Raw genomic sequence first — 27,423 nt, 5'->3', positions numbered from 1 at the left:
TGGAAAGATTATTGCAGATGTAATATACATATGTATGTATACATATATATATATAGTAAGTTCCTAAAATTTTGAGGGAATCTAGTTTAATGAAACAGCATGGTTAGCCTGCCCACTTGGGAGACATCTATCTGCTAATTACAATGCTAAAACTAAACTTAAATTGGTTTAAATACAAAGTTAGTTTTGACTTCATCTACAAAGATTTAGAGAAGACTCCTCTAACTAAAAAAAAAGCCTTAATGAGATTATTTTCAAAAGCAATCGAGATTGTAAATATGAAGTGCTTAAAAATAAAAACCACACATGCACAAAAAAGTAACACACAACTCTTCCTTCCCCTCCCAAACAAACAAGATGACATAAACCCACACAATTGCCCCGCAAATAAAACTCATCACAGAAAAACACAAGCAAACCAAACAAAAAAATAAACTTCAACAAAAACAAAACAACAACAAAAAAAAAAAACACACCACAAACACAAGCCTCCCTCGCTCAATCTGCATATCACTTTTAATTTCAATTAATTTATTATCCATGCCTTTTTTTTTTTTTTTTTTTTTAAGCTGGCAACAGGGGCTTAAAATTGTGAAAAAGGCATATGTACCTTTTAGGTATTCCACTTGTTAATAACATTTAAAATGTTAATGTTTTATTTTCCTAAGGTGGATGGATGATGATTTTTTTAATTACTTAAAATGTGCTAAATAGTGAAAATACTTGGTAATGATATACTGAAAAGCAATACTCAAACATGTATGGCTAACTGTTAAAGGCCAAATTTAGTTACACACACATATATATATACACACACACACAAAAAGATACAGTAAATTTTCTCCCACTACTAAAGTACATTTCCCTTTAGTGTTCCCATATAAATGTGGTTTTGCAATTTTTTTAAAAAGCTTCAGTTGTTTCATATAGTCAATATAGTTAACTATATTAACTATAATAATATAGTTAATTAGGCAACATTATTTACCTATAAAGACTTGTGCAGGTTCAGCAGTTTACACACAGATTCGCTTATACTCTATAGAGATTCTTTTTTTTTCTCCCTGCTACAATGTCCCCATGTTTAGAAAAATAAAAATAAAAAATAAATTTAGAGGACTCTGGCTGAGTTACTATGTCACATTCCTAGGATCTGTGGTCCTAAAAGATACATCCCATATAAAACCAGAATGGCTTGTTACAACTGTTTTTTTCTCCCTCTCGTTTTCCTTTTGGAGCATGTCAAAATGTCAAGGGCTGCATAAAGATGTCCCCACAGCAGGCTATCAAGAAAAGCCTGAATGGCCCTTCATTGACAGACTTGTATCTGACCTGTGCAAATGCTTACTGCTAAGACAATCCTTCCGTGCTGAGCTAAGAATTATACTGAGAGAAAATATGCATCACATTTTTTTTCAAATGCTTATGAAAACGTTTGTGCTGATAACTGAGTAAATTACCTGTTTGGCACCAAATACTCATGAGCACTATTGCATCTTTGGCCTGAAGATGTGGACCCTTCCTTGTCGAAATCATTCTGTCTGACAGAGACAGAATGTAATATAACATTGCTGCTGTTACAGCCATACATGTGGATTCAAACTCCCAAAGAAAGAAAACAGTAACCAAGGGATATCATCAAAACATATAACCCACGATGAAGCCCTGTCTCATTAAAGATTTTTATCAGTTGTAGAATTTCTGTACTGTTTCCTAATTCTGCTGCAGATATACTCTATAGATTGTCACAAATTATTAAAAATAAAAATAAAAAGCGTTTCACTTAAAGCATAGAACAAGGGAAGGAGACTTAAAGATTCAGTGAAGTACTTCAGCTTTCCTGTGACCATTTTGAAACCTTTTCAAAGATGCCTTCTAGATCTAGTGAAGAAGGGGGAAAAAAAATCTCTAGCATTTTTCATCTTTTTGTAAAGATGTCTAAATCTTATTTTCCTATTCAGCAATTCCTCATTAGTAATACAACACCAGTAGAAGATTTAAGACAATATTCCTAAATTTCAGAAAAGCAAAATTCCTGCTGTTTCCCTTAAATTCAAATAGCCAAACTGTTATGTAATCTCTCTGTTGTGAAAACATTTAATTACTTCATGTTTTCCATATTCAAAATGGACCGATAAATACATACATAATCATAGAAGCGTAGAATGTCCTGAGTTGGAAGGGACCCATAAGGATCATAGAATCATAGAAACATAAGGTTGGAAAGGACCTACAAGATCATCAAGTTCAAATGTCTTCCTATCACCAATACTATCCACTAAGCTATTAAATCATATCTCGTAGTACCACTTCCAGGCGATTCTTGAATGTTGTTGTTCAACTCAGTGTATAAAAATATGAAGAAATTTTGTTTAACATTGCATGCATCATTGAGTCCAACTCCTGGCACCACACAGGTCTTCCCAAAAATTCAGACCATATGACTAAGAGCACAGTCTAAATGCTTCTTAAACTCCGACAGGCTTGGTGCCATTGGCTCCCTGGGGAGCCCGTTCCAGTGCACAACAACACCCTCAGTGGAGAACCTGTTCTTGATATCCAGCCTGAACCTCCCCTGTTGCAGTGTGACACCATCCCCATTTAGATCTATTTAGATCTATTTAGATCTATTCTCTAAAGAGAGTAGATTGGCGCCTGCCCCTCCTCTCCCTCTCGTGAGGAAGCTGTAGACCACAATGAGGTTTCCCCTCAGCCTCCTCTTTTCCAGGCTGAACAAGCCAAGTCAGCCACTCCTTGTACGTCTTCCCCTTTAGGCCCTTCACCATCTTTGTAGCCCTTCTCTGGAAACTCTCCAACAGTTTTATGTCCTTTTTGTACTGTGGTGCCCAGAACTGCACACACTCGAGGTGAGGCCGCACCAGCAGAGTAGAGCGGGACAATCACTTCTCTTGACTGACTAGCGATGCTTTGCTTGATGCACCCCAGGATACAGTTGGCCCTCCTGGCTGCCAGGGCACACTGCTGGCTTCAGCTCGCTATCAACTACGACCCCCAGATCCCTCTCTGCGGGGCTGCTCTCCAGAGTCTCGTCACCCAGTCTGTCCATATAGCCAGGGTTGCCCTGTCCCAGGTGCAGGACCAGGAAGCCAATCAATGACAAATGGAAAGTTGAAAATGAAGCTATTGCTAGAGTGGAAATCCATTACAACTAAATCCTTGTGTGAAAATTACTATCAGGAAATGGATCAAAGTGAAAATGAAAAAATGATCACAGGTGGGTATTAGAAGTTTAAAAACAGAGAAGTCCTTGATAGTTTTCAGACTGGCTTCCAACACTAGATTTTAATGAAAGAAATAAATTTGGCCAAATAAACATTAATGAACTCCAACTACGATGTGATCACACACATTGAAATTGAGGCCTCAAACACGGAAGCAAGCAGATAATCAAATCAAGCCAGATTTGATTTCAGGCTAGCAGTTCCTGACAGCAGTAAACTTGGCTCCATAAGGGAAAAATGACTGCAGAAAATTTGGAATCGTAGTTAGTATATCAAAAAGGGTGATCTTCTTGATGCACCTCAACATGGTTGCAGCATTAGACTTCAATGAACAAGAACAGCCACACCAGAGATCAAGTCACTAACTGCAGTGTGTCTCCAGTGGGCTGCTGCTACACTTGTAGTGAGAACAGAACAGGCACACAGTGTCAACTCCCAATCTCTTGGCAGCATTCACAAGGTGGAGGCTGTAGCCTCATTGTTGTCCTAGCAGCCCTCGACAGAGACTTTTCTTTCAATAATCTGCCAAGTTGCTTTTGATTCTATTCATACTTCCCCGTATCCAAAATATTCCCTTGCAATGAATTGCACAACAGACCATCTCAAAATAGTATTTCCTTTCTTGCTATTTTCTGTTGCCTAACAAATTCAGACTACCTCTTATTCTTATATTATAAAACATATATAATATGCATAGCTTCTCCATGACACCGATGATTTGATATTCCTCTATTACCTTTAAGCCACATCTTTCTAAGACAAATACTCTTAACCCTAGTATCACAGAAAGGGTCCAACTTTTCTACCACTTCTTGTTTTTAATTTTATCTTGATGAGTTTTCCTAACATACCAGCAAAAATACAACTACATTGTTTTGTTTTCTTAGAATAAAGAGATGAAAAAATACATATTTTTTTCAGAACCAGACAGCTCTGTGAGTGATGAGTATAAGTTATAGCTGCATATGCTGGTACACAACAGTAACAAGCTGAAACATGGTCTCATCACATTGCTATTCACACTAAGAAATAATGCTTGTCTTTGGGACAATAAAAAAAGTATGCAAATTCTTCCACTTAAGCTGTATGCAAAACAAACAAACAAACAAACAACAACAACAAAAAAAACAGAATATAGTTAAAATTTGTCAGCTCCATTTTAACCAGTGTAAGCCCAGATATTAAATCTGAAACCTATCAATTAATGTTTAGAGAAGACTGAAAAGAACTCTACATTTATCTGGAACTAAAAATATATTGAAATTTCAAATGCCACTGCAAACTGAGAAACCTAGAACCTTAAATTTCAATAGTTTTGATGCTTGTTATGCAGGAAATAAAAATTGAAATTTTCTCTCTTCCAAGATATACTTGACAAAAAAGCTTAGAAAGCCATTGTCTCTTGCTACAAAGGGAACTACATGATCTTTAAAGTCCCTTCCAACCCAAATCTTTTAATGATGCTATCATATTATAACTTCTCCTGCTATATTATTTAAGTCTAAAATATGCTTTTCACCACTAGAAATGTGTAAAATAAAAACATTTATTTCTAAAATTTCAATGTTTGAAATATCATTCTTTTTGTTTGATACAGAACTCAGAAGTACTTTAAATTTTATTTGTAAAGTGCACTTATATTTGTAAAGTGCACTTACCCCCAAAAAAACTCTTTTTTCCCCATTATATCTGTTTTGTTTGTTTGTTTTTTGATTTTATATATACTACAGATATTATTTTTTTTTTGGGGGGGGGAGGGCAGAAGGAAGGTTAAGCAATCTTCTTTCTTCTCAGAAAAAGTAATTGCAACAAATAGTTAGAATCACAGAACTAACCAGAGTGAGATGTTTTCCTTATTACTGAGCTGTTTACCAGAATCTCCAAGCAAGCATCACTACTTCTTCTCACTAAGAAAAGAAAAGGCAGCGAGTTGACGTAAAGGTAGACATTACCTATGTAACTGTGATCAGTTACCTAGTAGTACCCCATATACTTTCTTTGTAAAACACGCCTTCACGTTACTTTGTCTAAAGCCTACAGTTTTCTCTTCACTAGGACCCTCCAGGAAAAATAAATGAATAGTCATTTCCTTTCTAACATGAAGGTGGCCTGTGAGACATCAAGTACTTCAAGTTGTGGAAACACCAAAACTAATTTGAGAGCATGTGGGGAAAACAAGATAATAAACACGAAGACTAGAAATGTATTACTGTTATCGAATCAGAAGATGACCTAAAACTAAATGAGATGCTATTCTAGCACACATCTCAGCAGAAATATGGCTTCAGGGAAAAAGCAGTAACAAAGTGCTGAGATCTTTCCCAAACACGTTTTTAGCCCTAGAAGGATCCTGACACTCTTCATTTAGAAGGAAGAACAGAAAGAAGTCAGACTTTGACAAGTGATTAACAACAGAATAAGTCTCTCTCTTTAAAATTTCTGAGTATTGAAGGCTGATGGGTTGCGACACAGCACACTCCATCATTGGAAATAGAATACACAATAATGAACATCAGATCCTGATCTTTCTCTTCAGGACAAACTATTAAATGATACCTTACACCTCATGTTCCTCAAAAATTAGGATTAAAAAAAGGCAAAAATTCATTAAGAGAATATAGGATCCTGCAGAGAACTAGGCAAGTAAAATAGAAAGCCCTATGATACTTAAGTAAAAATATTTTCAGTTACCATACAGACCTTCCTAACCTTCATGAGGATAAATGTCGGACGTACGGTCTTATAGTTTTTTAGAGAAACTACCAGACATAGAATATGTTTCCTTAAATATATATATTTTTAGCAAGTATGTACAGCTTATTTTATGCTAGAATTGCATGATAGTATATCAAAATTAGTTTTTTTGCCAAATGCCCTTGACCATTTTCAGCATACATTGATCATAGAGACACACATATGAAGCTTCCATGATAAAAGTCCCAACATTAAAAATAAGTAGTGAAAATTTATTTTGAAAGATTTTTTGTTCAATCAAATGAAATGCTGCGACATTTGAGATTTAGTTCTTTCATTTTTACAAATGTATAACATTAGAAACTGTATGCAAATCAATGGACCTACATTACTAGAAGAACAACAAAAATGAGAGAAGAATCAGTTTGTTAGCAAAAAAAAAGTTCAACTTTGCCGCATGTTGGATGAAAAGGAAAAGAAATCAGGGCTTCACAATACTTTCAACCTAGCAGTTGTCATTGAAACCAACATACCACTACCACAATAGTGCATGGTCCAGCTCTAGGCCAAATTATTCTCAGAGACGAGTTAAAAGAATGATTTTTCTATTTAAACATAAACAAATAAAATTTATTATGGTCACACCCTCTAAAACTCTATAAATTAATATGGTTTTGTTAGGATTATATTGATATGATACTCCTTTACATTTATACAAATGGTCTTGGCAAAAAATTATGTCCTTCCAGGGGGCTCTGCGCAGTCGAAGTAATATAAGGGTTCTTTCAAATACAGTAGAACTTTTATCAGACTGAAAATAATCAATTGGGAAACAAATATGGGACAGTCTAAAGCAGATACTGCATTTTATATTGCATTATATCAGATACAAAATGAAGGGTTGTTTTGTTTGTTTGGTTGCTTTGTTTTGATCTCACAGGGAGGGATGCTGTTTTTTTAAGTCAATTTTACAACCAGTTGGCAGTCAAATGAATCAACGTCTACTCTAGTAAACATGCAAGTACGTTAACCCAACCAGAATAAACAGACCACATGTAGCAAAGGTAAATAACATATACAACTTTAAAAGACAAGAAAGGAAAGCAAAATTTATAGTTGATACTTACAATAACTTCTTTCCTTAAATGGTATTTGATTGTTCACCCACCCTTGCAACCAAATATTTTGAAATAAAAAATATTTTTGTCTGGAATTATAAAATTAAAGATTATGTAACTATGGAAAAGTCACCCATAGAAAAGCCTATTCTTTTTAACTGTCATCCTTTTTCCTTGAATTAAATTTTTGTGAATATGTTACAAAACAGTCTGGAAAATAAATTTGTTCTGACCAATAGTCAAAAGCCAGAAGTCACAGCACCTATTTTAAATACCATTTGTTCATATTCAAAATATTATAATCATCTTTTTAGAGGGGAATAAATAAATTCCACAAAAAATAACATCAACCATATTTCCTCAAAGAAATATTACTCACAAATGGATTTCAAAGTCTACAGCTACTAACAGCTTTAAATAGTAGGCATTTATATGTTTCCACTGTTATACAATGCAGCAAATAAACATAACACAATCAAGAAGGACCATACCTGAAATGGCTTATAGCTGTTGATGTACAGTGTCTGTCTTATCCATCTGTTTCCTTGATTTCCATACTTGTACCACAGCAGCCATCCCTTGGTGTTACTCACAGTTCTCTGGAAGACTGACAGCAAGTAAACTTGCTTTCCATACATATGATAATGAAAGCGGAAAATGCAGGTTCCATTCCCAGAAGGGTTGAAGAGAGGACTAAGCAAAACTGCTCTATCTTCAAATTCGTGTGGCTCAGAGGACTCCATGTATAGATAGTGTCCCCTGCCTGTGCCTGTTGTGTGATCCTTTGATGGGCCTGTATTAACCGTTGGGGTTGGACCCTGTATTCTGATCCAGTCAAAGTCATCTTCAGTGTCCTGCTCCCAATTGCATAAACCATTTTCAAAGTTACACTGTAGGTCAGGGTCTGAAAAGCAAGCAGAACAGATGGTCAAGTGAAGGCAGTATCAAAAGGCAGTACTGTTTTAATGTACTCCCCATTCACTTTCTTCCTAGTATAAAAATAAAATATTTTCTTTTTCTCCTTACAAAAATTTCTAATATAGATAAAAGCCCATTTACTTTTTGCAAAAGTTTCCCTCCAAGGAACAAATTTACACTTACATGAACAAAAATAAAATAAAAACCTTTAGTTAATTACTTCCTCTTTCAATATACATCTGGCAAACATTACATAATTAATTTATTGAATAAACAGAACTGTGAAGACCATGTCACTATTCACGTATTAGATAAATTTATGCATTTTAAAGCATCTGAAGTCCTTTAACTCTTTTGGACAGTTAAGTTTCAGGTAAAACTGAGGATAACTGGATGAAATAAACCACAAAATTTAGCTTTGTAGATAGATGTAATAAGTGATCTAATACATTTTTGCAAAGCAGAAGTAGTCTCAACAGCTTTATAAAAGATAAATTTGAGGCATTTATAACACAACTGCACTTCACATGATATCAAGCCAAAATATATTGATTTGACCAATTACTTTTAATGCAAAAAAAGAAAGTTTATCATAGATGGTGAACTTGTGTTCCACCCTTGCATCTGCCTTTCATAAACTAACTAAAATAATTTCTTTATTAAATAAAATTATTTTTTTTAAATTATTATTAAGCTTTTATTTATTACAATGTTTAAAGCTGCAAAATCATCTAGTACTTTCTTACTATCAAAATGGGTTATAAAGAAGATAGGCATTTTACAACAGGGAAAAACTGAGATAGAATGGAAAGCCTGTGCTGTCTTTGAAATTCAGATGTTTAAATTTGACATTCAGCAGATATCAGCGCAGGCTAGTATCCCCTCAAGCATGTAAGGTATCCATTGCTTCTCAAACTCACTCTGATTTACATAATTTGGTTACCTCGGGATGTGATAAAGCACCAGTTAGTTAATTTTCTTTTATATTAATGTTCTTGAGTTCTTAAAATTGATGAATGCGTGCCTGGGGGAGAAAATCATCAACAGTGCCCTTCAGCACTGCAAGGTGAATGTCAAAAATGTGAATGACCTATAGCTTTTCTCAATTCCTACAAGCTCTTTCTCTGAAAGGGACAATTGGGTCCTGTATGACTAGAATGTTATAGTAATACAGATATTTTAATGTTTTCTGGTTAGAGAGGGTTATACAGAGATAGGACATGCCCTTCTCTCACTCCATATAGTATCTTGCATCGCATTTCTGTCAGTGTAACCATAAACAGCACATTCACCCAGATTAATTTGCAGACTATGAATTCTCCCCTTAAAAAAAAAAAAAAGGCAAAAAATGCTTAAATGCATGCATTTTAGAAAAATTAAAGAAAATTATCTTATTAGAATAAAGGAGATTGAATGACATTTACTCTCAGATGTGATAAATTATATGCATTTAAGTTAATAATTTTCAGAGTGTTTCAGCAGTAAATATATTCAGTTGCATCATCTCTGGTTATGACACTGATGCAACTAATTTTTTTTTTTTTGCAATAAAGTAAGCATTAATGGAAAATACTCACTACAGTTCTCTTCATCAGATCCATCCCCACAGTCATCCACAAGATCACACACCCATAACCTGTCAATACACGCTTTTGTGTTTCTGCACCAGAAATGATTAGGACCTTCACAGCTTGATGCAGGTGGTGGAAGAGCACAATTTTCAAATGTAATATCATCAATTGCTGAGACGCCATCATAAAAACCCAGGCTGATCTTATTGACTGAAAACTGGAAGGGATGTGAAAGGCGTCCAAGCTGAATGAATGTCTTCAACCATTGATTTCCATGATTGTAATATACTCTCCAAAGGATAGTAGGTTCTTTCAGCCCATCCACAAGCAATTGCATCTCTGCTGCTCCAACTGACTGACCGTAATTGTAATACCTAAAATGATAGAAACAAAGTTAGAGGTGTAAATGATGAGAATCAAGTATGCTGGAACATCTTTTTTTATGACATCTTTTCTGTCTTAGCTCTGTGAAATACAGGACATCTACTATGCCTCTTTCCAGTTGCCTCTAATTCACTTTCTGTACTGATAGTAAATAGGTATAAAAGAGAATATTATATCAAGAATTGAAAGCTATGGGAGAAGAAGCAAACTTCATTAAATTATAAACCATAACTGAAGAGACACATTGCTTTCGTATTAAGCAACGAACACTGTTCATTCAGATGCATAATATGCCTTCTACAAATTTAATTTAAGACATAATTATAAAGTTTCCAGAAGGAAAAAAATGAGCATTTATTCAATGCAAAATCACTCCTTCCAACTATGCTAGTTATTATTAACATGCTGTATTTTTTACAGTATTTTTTGAGAACATTGCAACATTTTAAAATGATAAATGCATAAATGAGCAATCATACAACAAAATTGGAAACTTAACCAGAAGTGTATAATTTCCAGGCCTATACTGCAAGTCACAAGTCTTTGATAAAATGACATTTTCTCTTTCTATGGTAGATGTATTTGACATTGCAAAGAAACACTACACTGCATAATGCAGAAGTCATACAAACAGTTATTTATACTCCACCACCATCTTTGACTTAAGTATACAAATTATCACAGATTATTTTTGCTGTCCCTCTTTGACAAGATTGCACAGAGATTGTGATAAGAAAACAGTTGAAAGAATTTTTTCCCCTGTGTATTTCAGGGAAAAGGATTGAAATTGAAGCTAGCATGCTTGCACTGGAGCTTCCATTCAAAGAAGATACAACCCAAATTTTAATATTCTTTTGATAACCCAGCTGGTAACCTCATGAGCTATTAGATTTTTGGAAGGTTTCTGATTCTTGAGAAAAATTCCATAATGTTTTCAAATCAATTTTAACCTAAGTTGAAATATTATCACAATTATGGTGGTATTTGTCCATGTGCATGCAGATACAATCCTTTAACATAATTTTGACCAAAGCCTTATAACAAAGAAGTCCCAAGTTTCAGTTCTGAAGCTGTTCTACAGCTTCAGCTTTTTTCTGCATATAAGACTAAAATATTAAGAAATAGAAAGAGACAATACTGCACAGAAGAGTGTACATATTACTTCAAATTACAACCACAATTTCAATCCAAGAGAAACAATATGAGATGGTCCATAAATTTTAAAACTCTTTTTTTTTTTTTTTTTTCCATACCAAAAAGACATTGTGCAGTTTGATCCAGCTTGCCTGAACTTTGGGCTTTGTAGCTGAGCAATTTGTGAAATGCTGCTGCTGTTTTTCAGAATGAACATAAAATGACCTATCAAAAGAAAACAGAAAACAACTTTTCAGGCTTAACAAAGAAATAATTTCTAAGCATTTGGAAAAAGTTCACAGTCTCCACTTTAAATACGATTAAAGAGTAGGTATACTCTTTATACACTCTTTATATGCCAGTTCTCTATTTCAAGGCTTGTCTTGTCTTACCTTCAGACTTGTTATAGGTGTGATCCTGCAGAGGAGCTTGATTCTTAAAAGCAGGTGCAAGAGCACTACTGGAACTTCGTACCCAGTCAAATTCATCTGCACTTGCGGTTTCAAACCAGCCACAGCTATCTCTTTCAAAGTCACATACAGCAGCTGAAATGAAATAAGATACATTTCAGTTTGACTCTGTACATGACATGATTAAGGGAGCTTTACATGACTAAGGGAGCTTTACAGTATGAAAAGGAAATTAAACATTTCCAATATGTCACTGGTATTTTAGACAAATGTCTAGAAAAGGGGTAGGGGGATGAGATGGCATATTTGTTTTATAACCGTTGTGTAAGACAACAGTCCCACAGGAACAACCAAGCTATCTCTGTATAAAATGTATTCATAAAATGAAGCATTCTCTCTAAAGACACTGCAGCCAAAGTACAAAAAGCAGTCAGAAAGAAGCTGAAAACAGACCTTGCAGTCCTCATGCTGCACAGTAGAACACAGAGTATGCAAAGCAATAACAAGAATTCTGCAAGCTCTTTTAAGGAATAGATGCTGGAACCAGAAATATAGTCCCTTATTTCCTGAATCTCTGCGAGTATGCTAATGATAGCAAAACCATTCTTCTAGTTGGAATAGAAATCAAGCTGAATATCAGGCTTTACTGAGATGCTATGATATGGTAAAAAGAAGATATCTGTGAAACACAAAGTGGTGTGGTGACAAAGATTTGAAAAATATATTCAGCTGTATTCTTCAATTCCTCATTTAAAAGAATACAAATAATTTAGAGATATACATAATGCAAAAGAAATAAAATGAAAGGAAGAAGATGTTTGAATGTAATTTCACAAATATTTATGACGTTAAAATGATGAAATGTCATATTTTCCTCTTCTGCACTTAAAAAATTCCTCACTAAGTCACAAAATGATATGCTTGTTACTGTAATTAGAACAGGCATTTGATGGAAAGCATAAGGAAAACTATTTCAGGAAATTTAACCAATTGTTCATTTACTATGCATATAGAATAAACCCCAAAATATTCAGACAGTCATGATTGTCAGTTCCAGCATTATAATATAAAGATTTATAACCAGTTGCAGTGGTCATAACATTATGAAATAGAAAATTCACATTTCAGAACCAAATGGTGTCTCTTGGTAAACAGAATTGTATAAATGTTTATTGATAGGGAAGGGCATTGGCTTTTGTTGTTTGTTTTAGTCTTACTGAAAAACCTTTCCCATTTTAGGTTATATATCATTTGTTAGAAAGAATGAAGAAATTTTAACGTATTATAATTGTTGGTTAGGGCTTCTAAAAAGATGAGATTTTTGTGGGTTATTAAGCAAAGCATACAGAAATGCATAGTTATGGATTTTGCTTCAAAAAAAAAAAAAAATCCACAAATATGAAAGGCCAAATAATATTTAAGGGATCAAAAAATATGTGTTTTCTATACTTATAACGTACGTTGTTCACAAATGAACTACATCATTTTATGATTGACAAGTGTAACAAAAAATAAGGATATATTTTTTTTTTGAAATAACATTTTTCTATAATAAAAGATAAAATTATTTATGGATATACTCATAAAGGTACAATGGGAATGTCTGATAATCCACTGGCAGAATATAATGATAAGGAGATACGGAAAGCTATTTCTGCTTTTCCTTTTGATTGCTATAGGCTTTAAGAAAAAAAAGAAACTGGCCCATATCCCCAAGGGAACATCAAAAAAGAATATGACAAACTTTAGACACAGATGGTTATACCAAAAGATGAAAAAAAAAAAAAAAAAAAAGATAAAACAGTTAAGTCTCTGAGCACAGACTTGCATCTGTAACTGGAAACAAGGATAAAAATGAAAGAAAAGATGCATTTAACTTAAGCATGGATGAATACTCTGAGATAAAATAGCCCTCAAACTTCCAACTAAATCTTAAACCAACTTTTTTTAAAAAAATAGGGAAGATACAAGAATAGCATAAGCTGGTACAGCCTGGGTGAAATGCAGTTGTTTTTGAATGTTTGATAGAGCTTCAATTATTTAACTGTCTCATAACCTTTTTGACTTGTACTTCTGTTTCAAAAAGACTGCCCAGAGAGAAAGGCTGTTACCTGGGTACCTCTAAAGTTCCTCTCACAGTGAACACACACAAATTAATCTACTACCTCTCCTAATACCTTACTTTCTGCCTTTCTCCTATTTCTTATTTTCTTACATGCTCTATTTTGATGGAGTCCACCCTCAGTAAGTTTGCAGAAGACACCAACTTAGGCCCAAGTGTTGATCTGCTCAAAGAAGGCTCTGCAGAGGCATCTGGGTAGGACAGACCGATGGGCCTAGGCCAACTGTGTGAGGGTCAACAAGGCTAAGGGCTGGGTCCTGCACTTGGGACACAGTGACCTTATGCAGTGCTACAGGCTGGGGGAATAGTGGCTGGAAAGCTGCCTGACAGAAGGGGACCTGGGGGTATCGGTCAGTAGCCAGCTGAATATGAGCTAGCAGAGCTCTCATGTCACTCAGAAGGCCAACAGCATCCTGGCTTGTATCAGAAATAGTGTAGCCAGCAGGACTAGGGAGGTGATTGCTCCTCTTTACTCAGCTGTGGTGAGGCCGCACCTCCAGTTTTGTGTTCAGTTTTGGGCCTGTCATTACAAGAAGGGCATCGAGGTGCTGGAGCATGTCCGAAGAATGGCTACAAAGCTGGTGAAGGGCCTGGGCAACATGTCTGGTGAGGAGAGGCTAAGGTAGCTGGGGCTGTTTAGCTTGAATAAAAGAAGGCTTAGGAGAGATCTTAATGTACTTTTATGACTACCTTAAAGGAAGCTGTAGCGAGGTGGGGGTTGAGCTCTTCTCCCAGGCACCAAGTGATAAGAGGAGGGGAAATGCCCTCAGGTTGTACCAGGGGAAGTTTAGGCTAGATATTAGGAAAAAAATTCTTTACTGAAAAGGTTGTGTGGCATTGGAAGAGGCTGCCCAGGGAAGTGGTTGAGTCACCATCCCTGGAGGTCTTCAAGAAACATGTAGATGTAGAACTTAGTAGCATGGTTTAGTGGTGGACTTGTCTGTACTAGGTTAAAAGTTGGACTAGATGATCTTAGAGGTCTTTTCCAACCTGAATGGTTCTATGATTCTATTGAGATGCTAACTATCAAGCAATCTTAAAGACTCTGACAGGCTTTCTGCTTCTTCTGTGTGAGGAATTTATTGCTAGTTTTTCCTTAAACAATTTTTGGTCATCCTTACGGTGTTTTGCATGTAACCCACCACAACTTATAATCATCTTTTTTTTTTTTTTTCTGGTTTTTTTTAATCTGCACATTAGTTCAGCTATTTGTTTGATGCCTTATTTGCCATTTCGCTTCAAATAGTCTCCATGCCACCTTTACACATGTATTTCTCTGCTGTCCCTTTTAGCTTCTTACTTATCATGTTCCCTCAGTAATCATGAAGGAACCAGAGTAATACCGTGAACGTACCATTTCAGGATTCCACAATCCTTATTTTTCCTAATTAATTAGGAAATAATATTATATATTATATAATATAAAATAATAATATAATATCCTTAAAAAAAATAAAAAGAAGAATTAATTCTTATTAATCCTAATCTTTATTAATGTTTTGAGAGAGCTGTCTTTACAGTGTCAGCAGATTTAGTCTTCTCTGAGATGATTTGTTATCACAAAAGTCTAGATTTCTTGCTGATTCTGGGTTCTTACAAAGTGATTTTACCCTTTTCTGTTTCAAGGAACTTTACTCAAGAGCCTCCACAAATAACATACGTAGTTTCTCTGTAAACTGAATCAATGCCTAACAAGAATTTAAGAAAAGTTCCTGTTAAAAACAGTACTTTAAAGTGAATGCTTAAGATGGTAGCATTTCTGCAAGACTGCAGTATCATAAATCTCTACGTCCCCCAAAAAATCTTTCACTATTTGGCAATGTATGCGTATTTACTCATACTGCACCATTCTAAGAAAAACCTGACATGAAAAAATCCAGGTGAGACGATATCATCATCATTACTGGCTTTCAACTTTCTCCTTTACTTAGAAGTTGTTTAAAAAGACTCTCATGTGTCAATAGACATTCAACTTTTTTTTTTTTTTTTTAATAATCAAATTTAAGATTAAATTTAAAGACATAGCTAGATGTCATGAGGAAAACAATTTATTGGCAACTTCATATCTAGGAACAACAAAAATGAAAAAAAAACAGCTTATCAATGGCCATATACATCCTAATAAGTTATTTTAATACCCCTTCTGACATAATCACACTGAATAGTTTTATATCTGCCTTCCCAGGTTTGTGATTTCTCACACTGATACTTTTTGCTAATGCCATGATAAATAAACTCAGGTAATGCGTGACTGTACTTTGTGGGTGTAACAGCATAATTTCTATGGTAAAAAATGAATAGTATTCACTAAAAAATGCAAAAGTTCAGTAGTAATAAATGAGAATAACTGAAACATACAACAACAGCAAAAAAAACAAAAAACAAAAAAAAACAAAGTTCAAGTCTGTTTGAAGGTTGATAAGTCTGATCTTTACAAAATCCCAAGAACAGTTCCCCCTTCCCTCACTTTCCATCCACAAATATTATTGCCTACAGCTCTGAAATAATTTAAAACTACTTCCTTATAAAGGCTAAAAATTGAATGTAAACCCAATTTGCACAATTATATTCTCATATATTTAAAATCATACTGTAAATCTAACAATCACTTGGTATAGATGGATACGGTAGTCTCCTCTGTGGATGCCTAGAGAAAACAAAACAGTCCAGAACATTTTATTCCACTCTTTTCTGTGGGGACATCTATTTCAATAGCCATGAAATTGCAGCAGACCTACTTATGATTTCAGTCACATGGGCTTTTTTACTAATAGACAACCATGACTTGCAGATAACAACCAGGTATATATCTCCTATGTAATGGGGAAGAGTATGGCATATAAGATGGACAAAATGTACTGAGGGAAAAAAAAATAAATAGCACTACTGATTTCACCTTGTGCCTATACTTTTAACAAGTTGACCACAGTACATTCCCTAACACTGTATAGTTTAGCTTGGAGATTCAGACTTGGAGATTCAGACTTTTATAGGGGGAATATAATGTTCTGTGTGTTCACATGCAACACTAATCAACCCTAATCTAAATATTACCCCCCCCCCCCCCAAAAAAAAAAAAAAAAAAGTAACAGTGCAGTCACCTGCATTTGCTACAATTTAATTTTCTAATTAATGATATGATACTCACTATGCCATTCTGATTTTGATGGCAGGTCCTTTCTGTACAATGAGGCAGATATGCAATCATCTAGGTAGTTGCCTAACAGCATTTTTAAGTGAAACAGAGCACACTGATTTGTTAGATCTGACATTTTATGGAAATTCCTCAGTTCATAAGATATTGCCATTTGCAAACTCTTCTCAGGTTCTGAATGTGAGTGATTAGTATACTGATTTGGGAAATAGTCTCAAAACAGTAAGAGCCTCCAAAATAATCAACTGATGTTTTCATGGGAAATTTAGCAAATTAGGTCCAAATCTGTTCTTTATTCTAAAATATTAGTGTAGTCAGAAGAAAATTAAATTTCTAAAACAATGAAATAACCTGGTAATTTAGGATGCTGGATACTCAGGTCCACACAAAATAAAATAAGAGAAACATAGGTATTTTTTAACAATCAAGTGCTTTCTACCTCAATTAGAGTGTTCCTTCTGTGTTACTGAAATGGAAAGGATTTTTTTTTTGTTACTAAATTAAACAAAAATAAGATCTTATGGCCATTATTCAGTCTGTCTTATTTACATTGTAGTTCTCTGTCATTTGACCTAATGCAGTATTTGTTGTTACAATGCATGAAGGAAACCAGAGAAGAATAGATATAAAACAACAAGATACCTATGTAACATTTTGGGGCAAGAATATATATTAGTAGAAGTACAAAAGTTAGATTTTGGGTTCTATAGCAATTCTGAAAGCGTCTGTGGTCTCAGGCAGAAAAATGTTCTTGCTAATTCTTCAGTGCTCTTCCTTTCCACAATGTACTTCCCATTTTCACCTATTCTACAACTGCTCTTCTCTGACTCCTTATCTCATTCCTAGTCTCACTGGAAAACCAGAAGTCCTCACTGCCTTTTTTCATGCAGTCCTCATCTCTTTGTCCATCCATTTCCCCACTCAGCTCCTTGTTCCCAGACCTCTAAGATCTCAGTTCTTTGCCACTTACAGCAAAGCTTTATGCTCTTCTCTCCCAAAGCATCACTGCTCTACATCTATATTCCTCATTCTCCTTCTCTCTGTGTTTTCACTCTCTCTCCAAACTTTTTTTTTTTTTTCATTATTTTTTTCTCTCCTGGTACCCCATCACTGGCTTTTTGACCTTCTAGTCATAAAATACCCCCCTCCTTCCTTCCCTGGCTTCTTCAAACCCCCTGGTTACTTCTCTCCCACATCAGTGAGCTCAAGCAACATAGTTTTCTATCAGATTATTTTCCCATTTGATCTTAATTTCTACACAATTGACATAGTTTTTAGATTGGAAAGGTAAGCATTTAAACTCCAACAAAAGCATATGGTGTAGATCTTAGAAAATTTACTATACATTCACCTTCCAGAGCACGAACACACAATGTGATAGGTATGTTAGGTCACTGTTATAAATCTGCAGCTTGAAAAAAGCAGTCGATTTTCTCTTCTGCTTTAATGCATGGTAGTCATGTATAACACTTTATAGCCACAGTAAATTCTTCAGCTGTGGAAGTAAAGCTGTAAACTGATAGTCAGGAGTAGCACCACTCAAAAAATAAAACATTTCATAGATTATATTTTGTATTGTTTTTACTTTTCTCCACTATGTAGGATAAATCTAAAGGACATTTTTAATCTGGGACATGTAATTTTGTACAATGCAACTAGGAACCTGGAAGAAGAGTCTAAAAGTTATTATAATAAAAATGATAATTTTTAAAATCACATTATTGCAGCAGAACAAGATGAGGTAAACTAATTTTTAGACCACAAGTCACACAATAACAAAATACTTTCACAGTACCATAAGCTTTGGACCACCAACTACCAACTGCATATGTACCTACTAAGTAAGTACTTTTCTTACACATGGCATAAAATTACTCTCATTAAAATGTGTTGACAAAGAACACTGCCAAGACTGAAGCTTCCCAGGGATTAAATCAAAGTAGAGAGTTACAAAAAAAAACAAAAACAAACAAAAAAAAAGTTGGTGTTAATTAAAGTTAAAATAGACTATGCAATGAGGAAATTACTGTATGTTAATTTGCAGTAGGTTAGTCTCATGATGATTTTGAGAGAAATAGATTCTTATGAAATGCCTGAGATTTTTAGTAAGGATGAATAACGAAATTGTTATAGATTGAAATATACAAAGAAAGCACATGCAAATAAGGTGTCAGAGAATACAAAGTCAAATAACTGATGAGCACCTCTGTAATGAAATAGAAGCCTGAAATGTTCCAGGAAACATTTTTTCTTCTTCATGAAAAAACAAAATTAAGTTCTAGAGCAAGTGGCTGCCTGATGGCAAATAAGTAAGTAATTCAAGAGAAACAGAAGCCTCCCCACCACCACCAGTGTAGAAGACATTGAACAAGGACACCTGTCCTCAGGTGGGCTAGCCATATGCCACAAGTAATTAACTCATTTGAGGCCAATGGCAGATTTCTCACCTGGACTAGTCCCCACAAATATATTAATTATCCTGACCAACATAAACACTGCTCCTGTGATACTGAAAACCTGTGGCATGAAGGTGTTTAAAGGGGGGTTTAAAACACATGTGCAGATGTAAATTTTCCATAATTTGTCAATAGGTAATGACAAATCTGAAACTAGTCTCCTATTATTTTGGAAGGATTAAACACAATGACTAGGTTATTTAAATTATTAACTTCTAATCCAAGGCCCCTGCAAGATCAAGGTTGCAAGTGAAATGGCCGTTAGACAACCAAGAGGAAACACTATGCTGTTTTCATGCGGGGAGGTCCTTCGATCCTATTCAGCTATGAGAAGTGTTCTGGTACTGGCAGTGATTTGGGTGTCTATCAATAACAAACAGTGAAAAACACTGGGAAATTTTACTGTCATTCTTAAACAATGAAGTACTAAACTGTGTATTTTATGTGTCATGACAAACGTGTTGACAGCAAAACCCCAGAAATATTGTATAATCTTGTTTGTAATTCAAAAGCATATACAGGAAGGTCCAAAGGTTTTCTTTTAAGTGTTTGTTGTTAGTGTTGTTGGGTTTTGTTTCTTTGTTCTGTTGTTTTTTAATTGATCTTATAATGCTATTGTCAGAATTATGAGTTGTTGATAGGTAAATATGATAGAAAGGGACTCATTTTCAAAGATAAAAAATATAACCATCATTTCTTATGCAGAACAAGTAATTGAATTAATTAAAAAATATTTCTGAAGGTATATGTTAGAGGCCCTGAAACGTTCCCAAGGTCCCTTTTGACTGTGCACTGCAGAGGGATTCTGAGATGCACCAAGACATTCCATGTGTCAGTTTCCATGCAGAGAAAACCTAGGGACATAGCCAAGATGGAAATATTGACACAGCCTAAATATCTTTGATCTGTGCACAGATGCTTTATTTACCTGTCCAGCTGAGGTATTGGCACATCCAAATTAAGTATATAAAACTCACAGTTTGAACAGAAGTCTGTACAGTACATTTTCAATGCTTTCTATCTCACTGTTGTCTTTAACTGAAGGAGTGTGTAACCATTAAGAGGTACTTAACACAGTGCTGCCACAGAATTTCCAAATTTGTATATATGTAATGTACTTTCTTTTCCTTTCATTTTATTAGCTTAGTTTTGTATATGTGAGAGCATGTGCGAAGCATGTTTTGCTTCACAGTGGCTTCCTGAATCAGCTTCCAATATCTTAAGATTAGGACTTAATTTGGTATAACACTATACCTGGTACTTAACATCTTAAAAATTAAAAAGTAAAACACTGTATATTAAGCAACTCTTACTCAATCATAAGACCATTATTCTAGTTTTAGTAGTAAGAGGGACATAGTTGTTAAAGAAAATAAAGGGAAAAAAATCACAATAGAATCAAAATGAAGTAACTATTTCTCAAGAGTTTTTAGTTAATTTATAGCATTTATGAAGTTACAGAACCCTGACAAGTAGGACATACAAACATATTGACAGGAAACTAACAACCTAGATTATTAAAATTTTCACTTACAACACTTGGCTTCATCATGGCTATTTGAACAGTCAGGTGTAAAATCACAGAGTTTGTCAGGTGAAATACATTGTCCATCCCCACATGAAAAAAGTTCCGGTGGACAGTAAAGAGATGAAGAATTAGTTTCTTCCATTTCTGTTCCCCCTAAGGAAGGAAAAATAAAAATAAAAAATAAAAAGAAGAAAAGTCTAGATATATCACAACCGATAAGAAATACAGCTGATACCTTATGCTTTTAAGCTATATATCATTCTCAACAATATTCAAGCAGACGAGAGAAAAATTATCCAAAAAAAAAAAAAAAAAACTTTGAATGTCCTGGCTCCAGTTCAGAGGCCAGGTTTCGTGTACAACTGTTGTCTCACAGAGAATCAGGCAGCTTGCTGTGCTCCCCATGTCTGCAAGCAAGTCTTTCACAAAAGCTTTGTGCTATAGCTGTGGTCTCCCTGAGTTCAGTACACAATGAAACTTCCAGTAAGCCAAAATTTTTGTGTTGCACCACTAATGGCTTGCAAAATACACATTAGAAAACAACCCAAATTTCAATGAATGGGGAAGGGGAGGGGAGAGAAAGGATTTGACAGTGATGATGGAAAACTCTCTTGCCCTAAAGATAATGCAATGGAATTTGCTCTTCAGTGGAAGATGTAAGTTGATTTGCTTCTGTCTCTGCATCCAAGTGTGTATATGTACAGGTTCTAGTAAGTGATATCTGGAAATTCCCACCATAACTTACTTCACAGAACTACTGCAAACTACCTAAAGCATCTACTATGTAACGTAGGATGAAAATTTTCATTATAGACAATTCATTACAACAGATGGACAATTTCCTCAGATTATTCCCTTCTTTCTTACAGGTGTCTTGAAACTGTCATATGAATCCAATTATACATAGCAGACTTAGTGGAAAATGTATTGAAAACCACAGAACTTACCTTCACTTTGTTGCCTGACAGCTGAAATAGCTGATAGTGATTTATTTACAACTCTACATTCTTCTGTTACACTGATGTCATCAATAGCAACAGTAGCATTCATTGTTAGAATGGTAGCTCGGAAAATAATCTGTAAAAAATAGAAAAAATAAAAAGAACAGAAAAAAAAAAGAAGAAATAAGCAAGCCTATTAATGGTGACATGATAAAAATACATATATATTTCTTTATAATTTAACTCTCTCTCCACAAGAAGTAATACTACCTACAACCACCTTTGATTATCAGTCAGCAAAACCTATGATTGAAATTTGATCAAATTCATAAATTTATTCTTCAACTGTCAAACCCATAACTACATTTACTTATTGAAAGTTATGTAACCCAGGAAACCTTGCTTCAATCTCAGGTGATAATAGCCAACACTGCTTGAATGAACCACCTTCCTGCTGGAACTGTTAAAAGTTATACACCTTGTAAAATGAGCTGTTCAGGGTAACCAGACACGGTGGTTTACAACTCTGTTTAATTGAGTTCTATACTATGTCTGCTGAAGTGAATGAGACATTTCCATGCAAGAAATCTATTTGGTGTGATGTCTATAAAATATATATCTTAACAACAACCAGAACAGCAAATCATATTTCAGATTTTCTTCCAGCTAGTAATTTCATTATTCATTCTCCCCATTTCTAGTTTTCTGCTAATAAATGCAGATAAAGGTACAGTACATTATTTGAGAGAGAGAAAGAAAGAGATAGAGATAGAGGGGTTGTAAGATTTTGTTGGTTGGTTGGTTTGATTTTTATTTTTTACATACGGTACCATTAATGTAACAATTACAAATATACATTTGCAAATACCAAGAAATTTTCAGGAGATTACAAATGGAAGTTCAGTTAAAACTTATAAATGATGAGAAGTTCATTCTTTGAGATTGCTTTATAGATGACAGACAAAAGGAAGAAACCAAACTAGGAATTTTGCTGATTCTCCTACCAGTTCCCTTCTGAGCTGTAGAAAAGTCTAGCAGCTTGAGATTATATAAAAGTAAAATTAAACTAAAAAACTGCTCATTATTTCTGAAATTAATGCTCTAAATTGAAGATCTGCACTTCTCTTCCTTTTAGCCAAAATAAATAGGCCCTCACTTTTTTTGAAGTTCTTTTATTTAAAACTCTGTACTAGTGTTTCTTATTTTTGTTTAATAATAATAAAATGTTGTTCTTTAGTAGTTACACCTACTTAAAAAGGGATTTTTTTTATGAGCACTAAAGAATAGAAGTTCTCTTTTCATATTTTACTGTGAAAGTCATTTAATTCTAAATACCAAGTTAAGTAAAAAAAGCAATGTAAATCTAACAAAGACATTGAAAATGTAATTTCTAATTACCTGAAAAGGTATGTCCCCAGCTGCACTGCCTATTGGTATAGTCACCTTTGTCCACTGCATCTCAGACAATCCTGAAATGTCACACAGTTTTTCCAAATTTCCATCCAGGGTAGTTCTCTTAAAGACAGAAAGCTGGGAACCCTGGGACAGCCGATACCAAAATCTTACCTGTTGAAAGAGTTTTTAATCAAACACTTTAAAAACTACATCATCAATCTGCAATATGTTTAATACCAACTCAGATACATACACTGTAACACAAAATGATTGACAGGTCAATTGACACTGGCTTGACATAAAAGAAAGAGGTTTATGAAACTATGGTGTGCCAGGGAGCAGTATTATGTCCAAAGGTAAAACTACAGTAAAAAGTAAAACTTGCCTTAAAACTTACTTTAAACTTGTATCTCTCAAGGGGTACAGACTAATTGATATGACCTCCCTTAAACTCTTTTCAGTTCAGTAAAGACTTAGAAAATTCTCAAAGATTATTTTGCTCTGCGAATGCAGAATATAGGGTAGCTTCATGAGTATGTTAATTTTTGAAGTCTTACAGCTGAGTTACTTATATGTAGGGAGCCTTATGATCCTATTCTTCCACAGTCAATGAAAATTACAATTACATGAAGACAATACTCTATTGATCAATAACATTCTGATCACATGAAACAAGTGGATTGACCACTACATGGGAAGAAAAAGAAATATCTGCAGCAGGGAGGCTATAAAAAGTTGCTTACCAAACAGAAAATAGAGAGAATCCTAGCACACTATGTCTGCCCTACATTTATTATACATTTATTTTTTTATTTATTTTTTAAATACAACCCAGACAAAAATTCAGCTGAGAAGTGCAGGGAAAAAAAATAAGATTTTCAAAAGTGAGTCTTTCCTGCTTTTTCACATACTGAAGGACTAAATTTTCATCAGCTGCAGACTTTCAGCTTCCCTGAAAAATCTTTTGTAATTCTTGGATCTTAGTGAAGGTAAACCAAGCTGCTGTGCAGTTTTCTGCCCATCTTCACATGATCTTACACCTGATCTTCACATGATCTTACACCTTGCATCTTGGATTGTCACATTATATAGAGAAAATTTCCTTAAATTTCCTTTTTTTTATTCTCCCCTCCTAAATTTCCTTTTTATTATTCCCCCCTCCCATTGCATCAACTTTTAAGCAAACTTAAAAAATGCAAACCATTTTAGGCTAATGGCTAAATGAAGTCTGTCTTTTGCCTCAGGACAGTCACAGATCAATGTGTTACCCAGCTTTCAGTTAGACGCAGGAAACAACTGAAGTCTTGTATTTAAGTGAGACAGCTGACACATAATACTTTTTGAGAACCTGTTGGGACTATTAATATGCAAAACAGTGCAGTGTGTGTGTGCACATGTAATTTTTACTTAATTTATTGTGAAGAAATACAAATTTCTAATCACTAATTAGGAAAAAAAAATTAAAAAAAAAAAAAAGAAAAAGAAAACAAATATGTCCTCTCAAAGCATGGATCACCTCGTTCACAGGATCACAGAATCACAAAATGGCTGAGCATGGAAGGGACCTGTGGAGATCATCTAGTCTAATGCCCCTGATTAACAGGGTCACCTAGAGCACATTGTGCAGGATGGCAGCCAGGCAGGTTTTGAATATCTCCAGAGAAGGAGACTTCACAACCTCTCTAGGCAGCCTGTTCCTGTGCTCTGTCATCCTCACATTTTCTCACATTCAGATGGAACCTCCTGTGCTTCAGTTTGTGCCCATTGCCTCTCGTCCTGTCACTGCACACAACTGAAAAGAATGACTCCATCCTCTCGACACCCTCTTCTCAGATACACATTGATGAAGTCTCCCTTTAATCTTTTCCAGCCACGTCCTGATCAAAGTCCTGATCAAGATCCAAGCACCTCTTCCCTGCTTGTCCCCAAGACATCTCCCCAGCCAAGTCCTTTCAGATATCTCTTCCCCTAGAGGCCACTGCTTTTTCTGAAGGCTATCTGAGCAGCAGCAATGCTCAGAATAACTTTTTTTTTCAGGACACTAAATCTTTAAAGCATGGAAATAAACATTAATTCATACATATATCATGGTCAATTCTATTTATTTATTTATTCATTTATGTTAAGGGAAGTAGTGGTTTTAGGATAACCAGTCTTCGAAAGGAGTTTTTCCTAATTATCACATTTACAGTTATGTTAGAGCTGTAGGCCATTACTGTGCCTACCAAGTCAAAGAGCAGGACTGGTCAATTTGAGAACTCCTTACATGCAAATCATCAGCTAATAATCTGAAAGTCAGCATGTGTGTGCATATACTACCTTTCACTTCACACACCAAATTTAATCCTTAAAAAGGCAAGTGCATGAAAGATACAACTTTTATGTATCAAAGGAGAGTTTCTTTTGACTTCTGTTACATAGGACAAGGTAGATCAGCAATCGCTGATGGAAATATTATTTGTTACAACACACTACACTATTTTTTAGTGTAGTACTCCTTTTTTCCCCACTCATGGAAATTATGTATTGTGTAAAGTAATGCTAAGATTTTAAAATAATTTTAAATACTTTCATGTGTTTTTTTTCCCCCAACAGAAATCTTAACGGTACAGTGTAGCAGGTATTCAAACTCTTTTAAAAATAAGCTGTTTGAACAACTATACTCTAAACAATCAAATAACTTTTCAAATGATTTTTTTTTCCAGGTTTTCCTTATATAAGAAATAAAACTACCTTTGCTCACTATGACTACATGTTCTACTTCAGAATGACTTCTCTGTCCATTAGGAACATAAAGAGAGTTGGGACTAGAAATTTGTTTGTACAACTCTTAAACCTTGATCTAAATGAAGATGTTTCTTACCTGACAACTACTGAAAAACTCAGCTACAAGAAGCTGCACAAAGAATTTATTTCTAAGCTTCAATTAACTAGTAAAGCACAATATAAGACTACTATCCCTCAACTTTGATTTTCCTTTTCCTTTTTTTTTTTTTTTTTTTCTTTTTCCTTTTTTAGCTACTGCAGCCAAAGAACTTGTAAAGCTTTTAATAAACATAGATCTCTTTATGCAGATCCCTTTATCCTCTCAGTGGGACATCCAGCATAGGACAACATCTCACATTTATACACAGAGCATAACACACCAATACCCTTCCTAATGAGCAACCACTATTTCTTGCTCTTTCCGAGATATAAAAGTCCACAGGGATAATGTGGCAGAAAGCCAAGATTCCAGTCTTCAGAAACACTCTTTTTCAGACCTGTATAGCTGGATAAGAACTTGCACTAGTTTTTGCTGAATCTCCAAACTTTAAATACATAGAGTATGTGCATATTCAAAATTGAAAATAGCTTATTTTCTAACTTTGTACTAGAGAAGGGTATGTACATCCCCACTGCATTTATATTTATTTGGAATACAGAGCCAACTCTGCAAGACGTCTTAACTGGAATGATTCATTGATTCACACACCAGTTGTGCCCAGCTAACCTTAAGGGATTCTAAGATAAGTTCATTTGAACTTGAAAGGTGCTTATCTACCCAGTATCAAAGTCTACAAAAGAGATGTGAAGCTGCCTGAATGAATGCACTGTGTGTATAAAGGTTGTTGGTTTCCCAGGTCCCATGCAACATGCAGGGTTCCAATGGGATGCTGAGAGGCCTTCTGTGTGTTCCCTGCAGCACCATTCTGCTTGATTTCATTCTGCATCTATTTTATTTCTGATTCTTTAGAACAGTATGATGACATGTGAAGATTAAAAAGTGAGAGACTGTGTTCAATGATATCAAGGTATTCTTAATTTTTTTAAGATTATGTGTTGGACTTTCTATGTGCTGTTCCTCCATATACTGTTTAGTGACTTTTTTTTTTTGGGGGGGGGAATAATAATAATAATAATAATATATATATATTATTATATATTATATATATTATATATATTATATTAATATTATATTAATATAATATAACATATTATTATTATATTAATATTATATTAATATTATTATATATAATAATATATTATTTTATATATATATATATATATATTTCCTACATGAAATTACAGTTTTTATTCTACATTGGGTTTGAAAAAGCAACCAGTCTCAATTTTATTCTGTTTCTCTAAAGCCTCTTCTTAACCACTAACACAGGAAAATGATTTTGATGTGCTTTCACTCTTTTCCTTTCCTCTTATGTGACTTCTTAAATCAGCAGGCTTCATAAAGTAGCAGAAAACATAACTCTGGAATCACATATCTTAACATCTCCCCAATATATCAGAAGGTTTGAAAAGTTAAGTAATGGAAAACTAAAAAAGACTCAGGAAAAAAGAAAATGCTTACATAAAGAT

At 34.5% G+C, this 27,423-nt stretch overlaps 1 protein-coding gene across 1 annotated transcript in view; it reads right to left on the bottom strand.

Annotated features, from left to right (window-relative positions):
• Positions 1-27,423, bottom strand: part of MALRD1 (MAM and LDL receptor class A domain containing 1) — a 258,192-nt gene that overhangs the window by 187,531 nt on the left and 43,238 nt on the right. Inside the window, exons 12-18 of the mRNA XM_038174819.2 lie at positions 23,071-23,238; positions 21,679-21,808; positions 20,738-20,884; positions 11,454-11,606; positions 11,181-11,286; positions 9,550-9,917; positions 7,546-7,958 (exon numbers count right to left, since the gene is read on the bottom strand). Of these exons, the coding sequence (XP_038030747.2) occupies positions 7,546-7,958; positions 9,550-9,917; positions 11,181-11,286; positions 11,454-11,606; positions 20,738-20,884; positions 21,679-21,808; positions 23,071-23,238 (1,485 nt within the window). The remainder of the gene's footprint in view (positions 1-7,545; positions 7,959-9,549; positions 9,918-11,180; positions 11,287-11,453; positions 11,607-20,737; positions 20,885-21,678; positions 21,809-23,070; positions 23,239-27,423) is intronic.

Source organism: Anas platyrhynchos, chromosome 2 (assembly GCF_047663525.1).
Source record: "Anas platyrhynchos isolate ZD024472 breed Pekin duck chromosome 2, IASCAAS_PekinDuck_T2T, whole genome shotgun sequence".
Classification (NCBI taxonomy): domain Eukaryota; kingdom Metazoa; phylum Chordata; class Aves; order Anseriformes; family Anatidae; genus Anas; species Anas platyrhynchos.
Note: the sequence above shows the minus strand (reverse complement) of the source record. Positions and strands in the feature narration are given on the sequence as shown.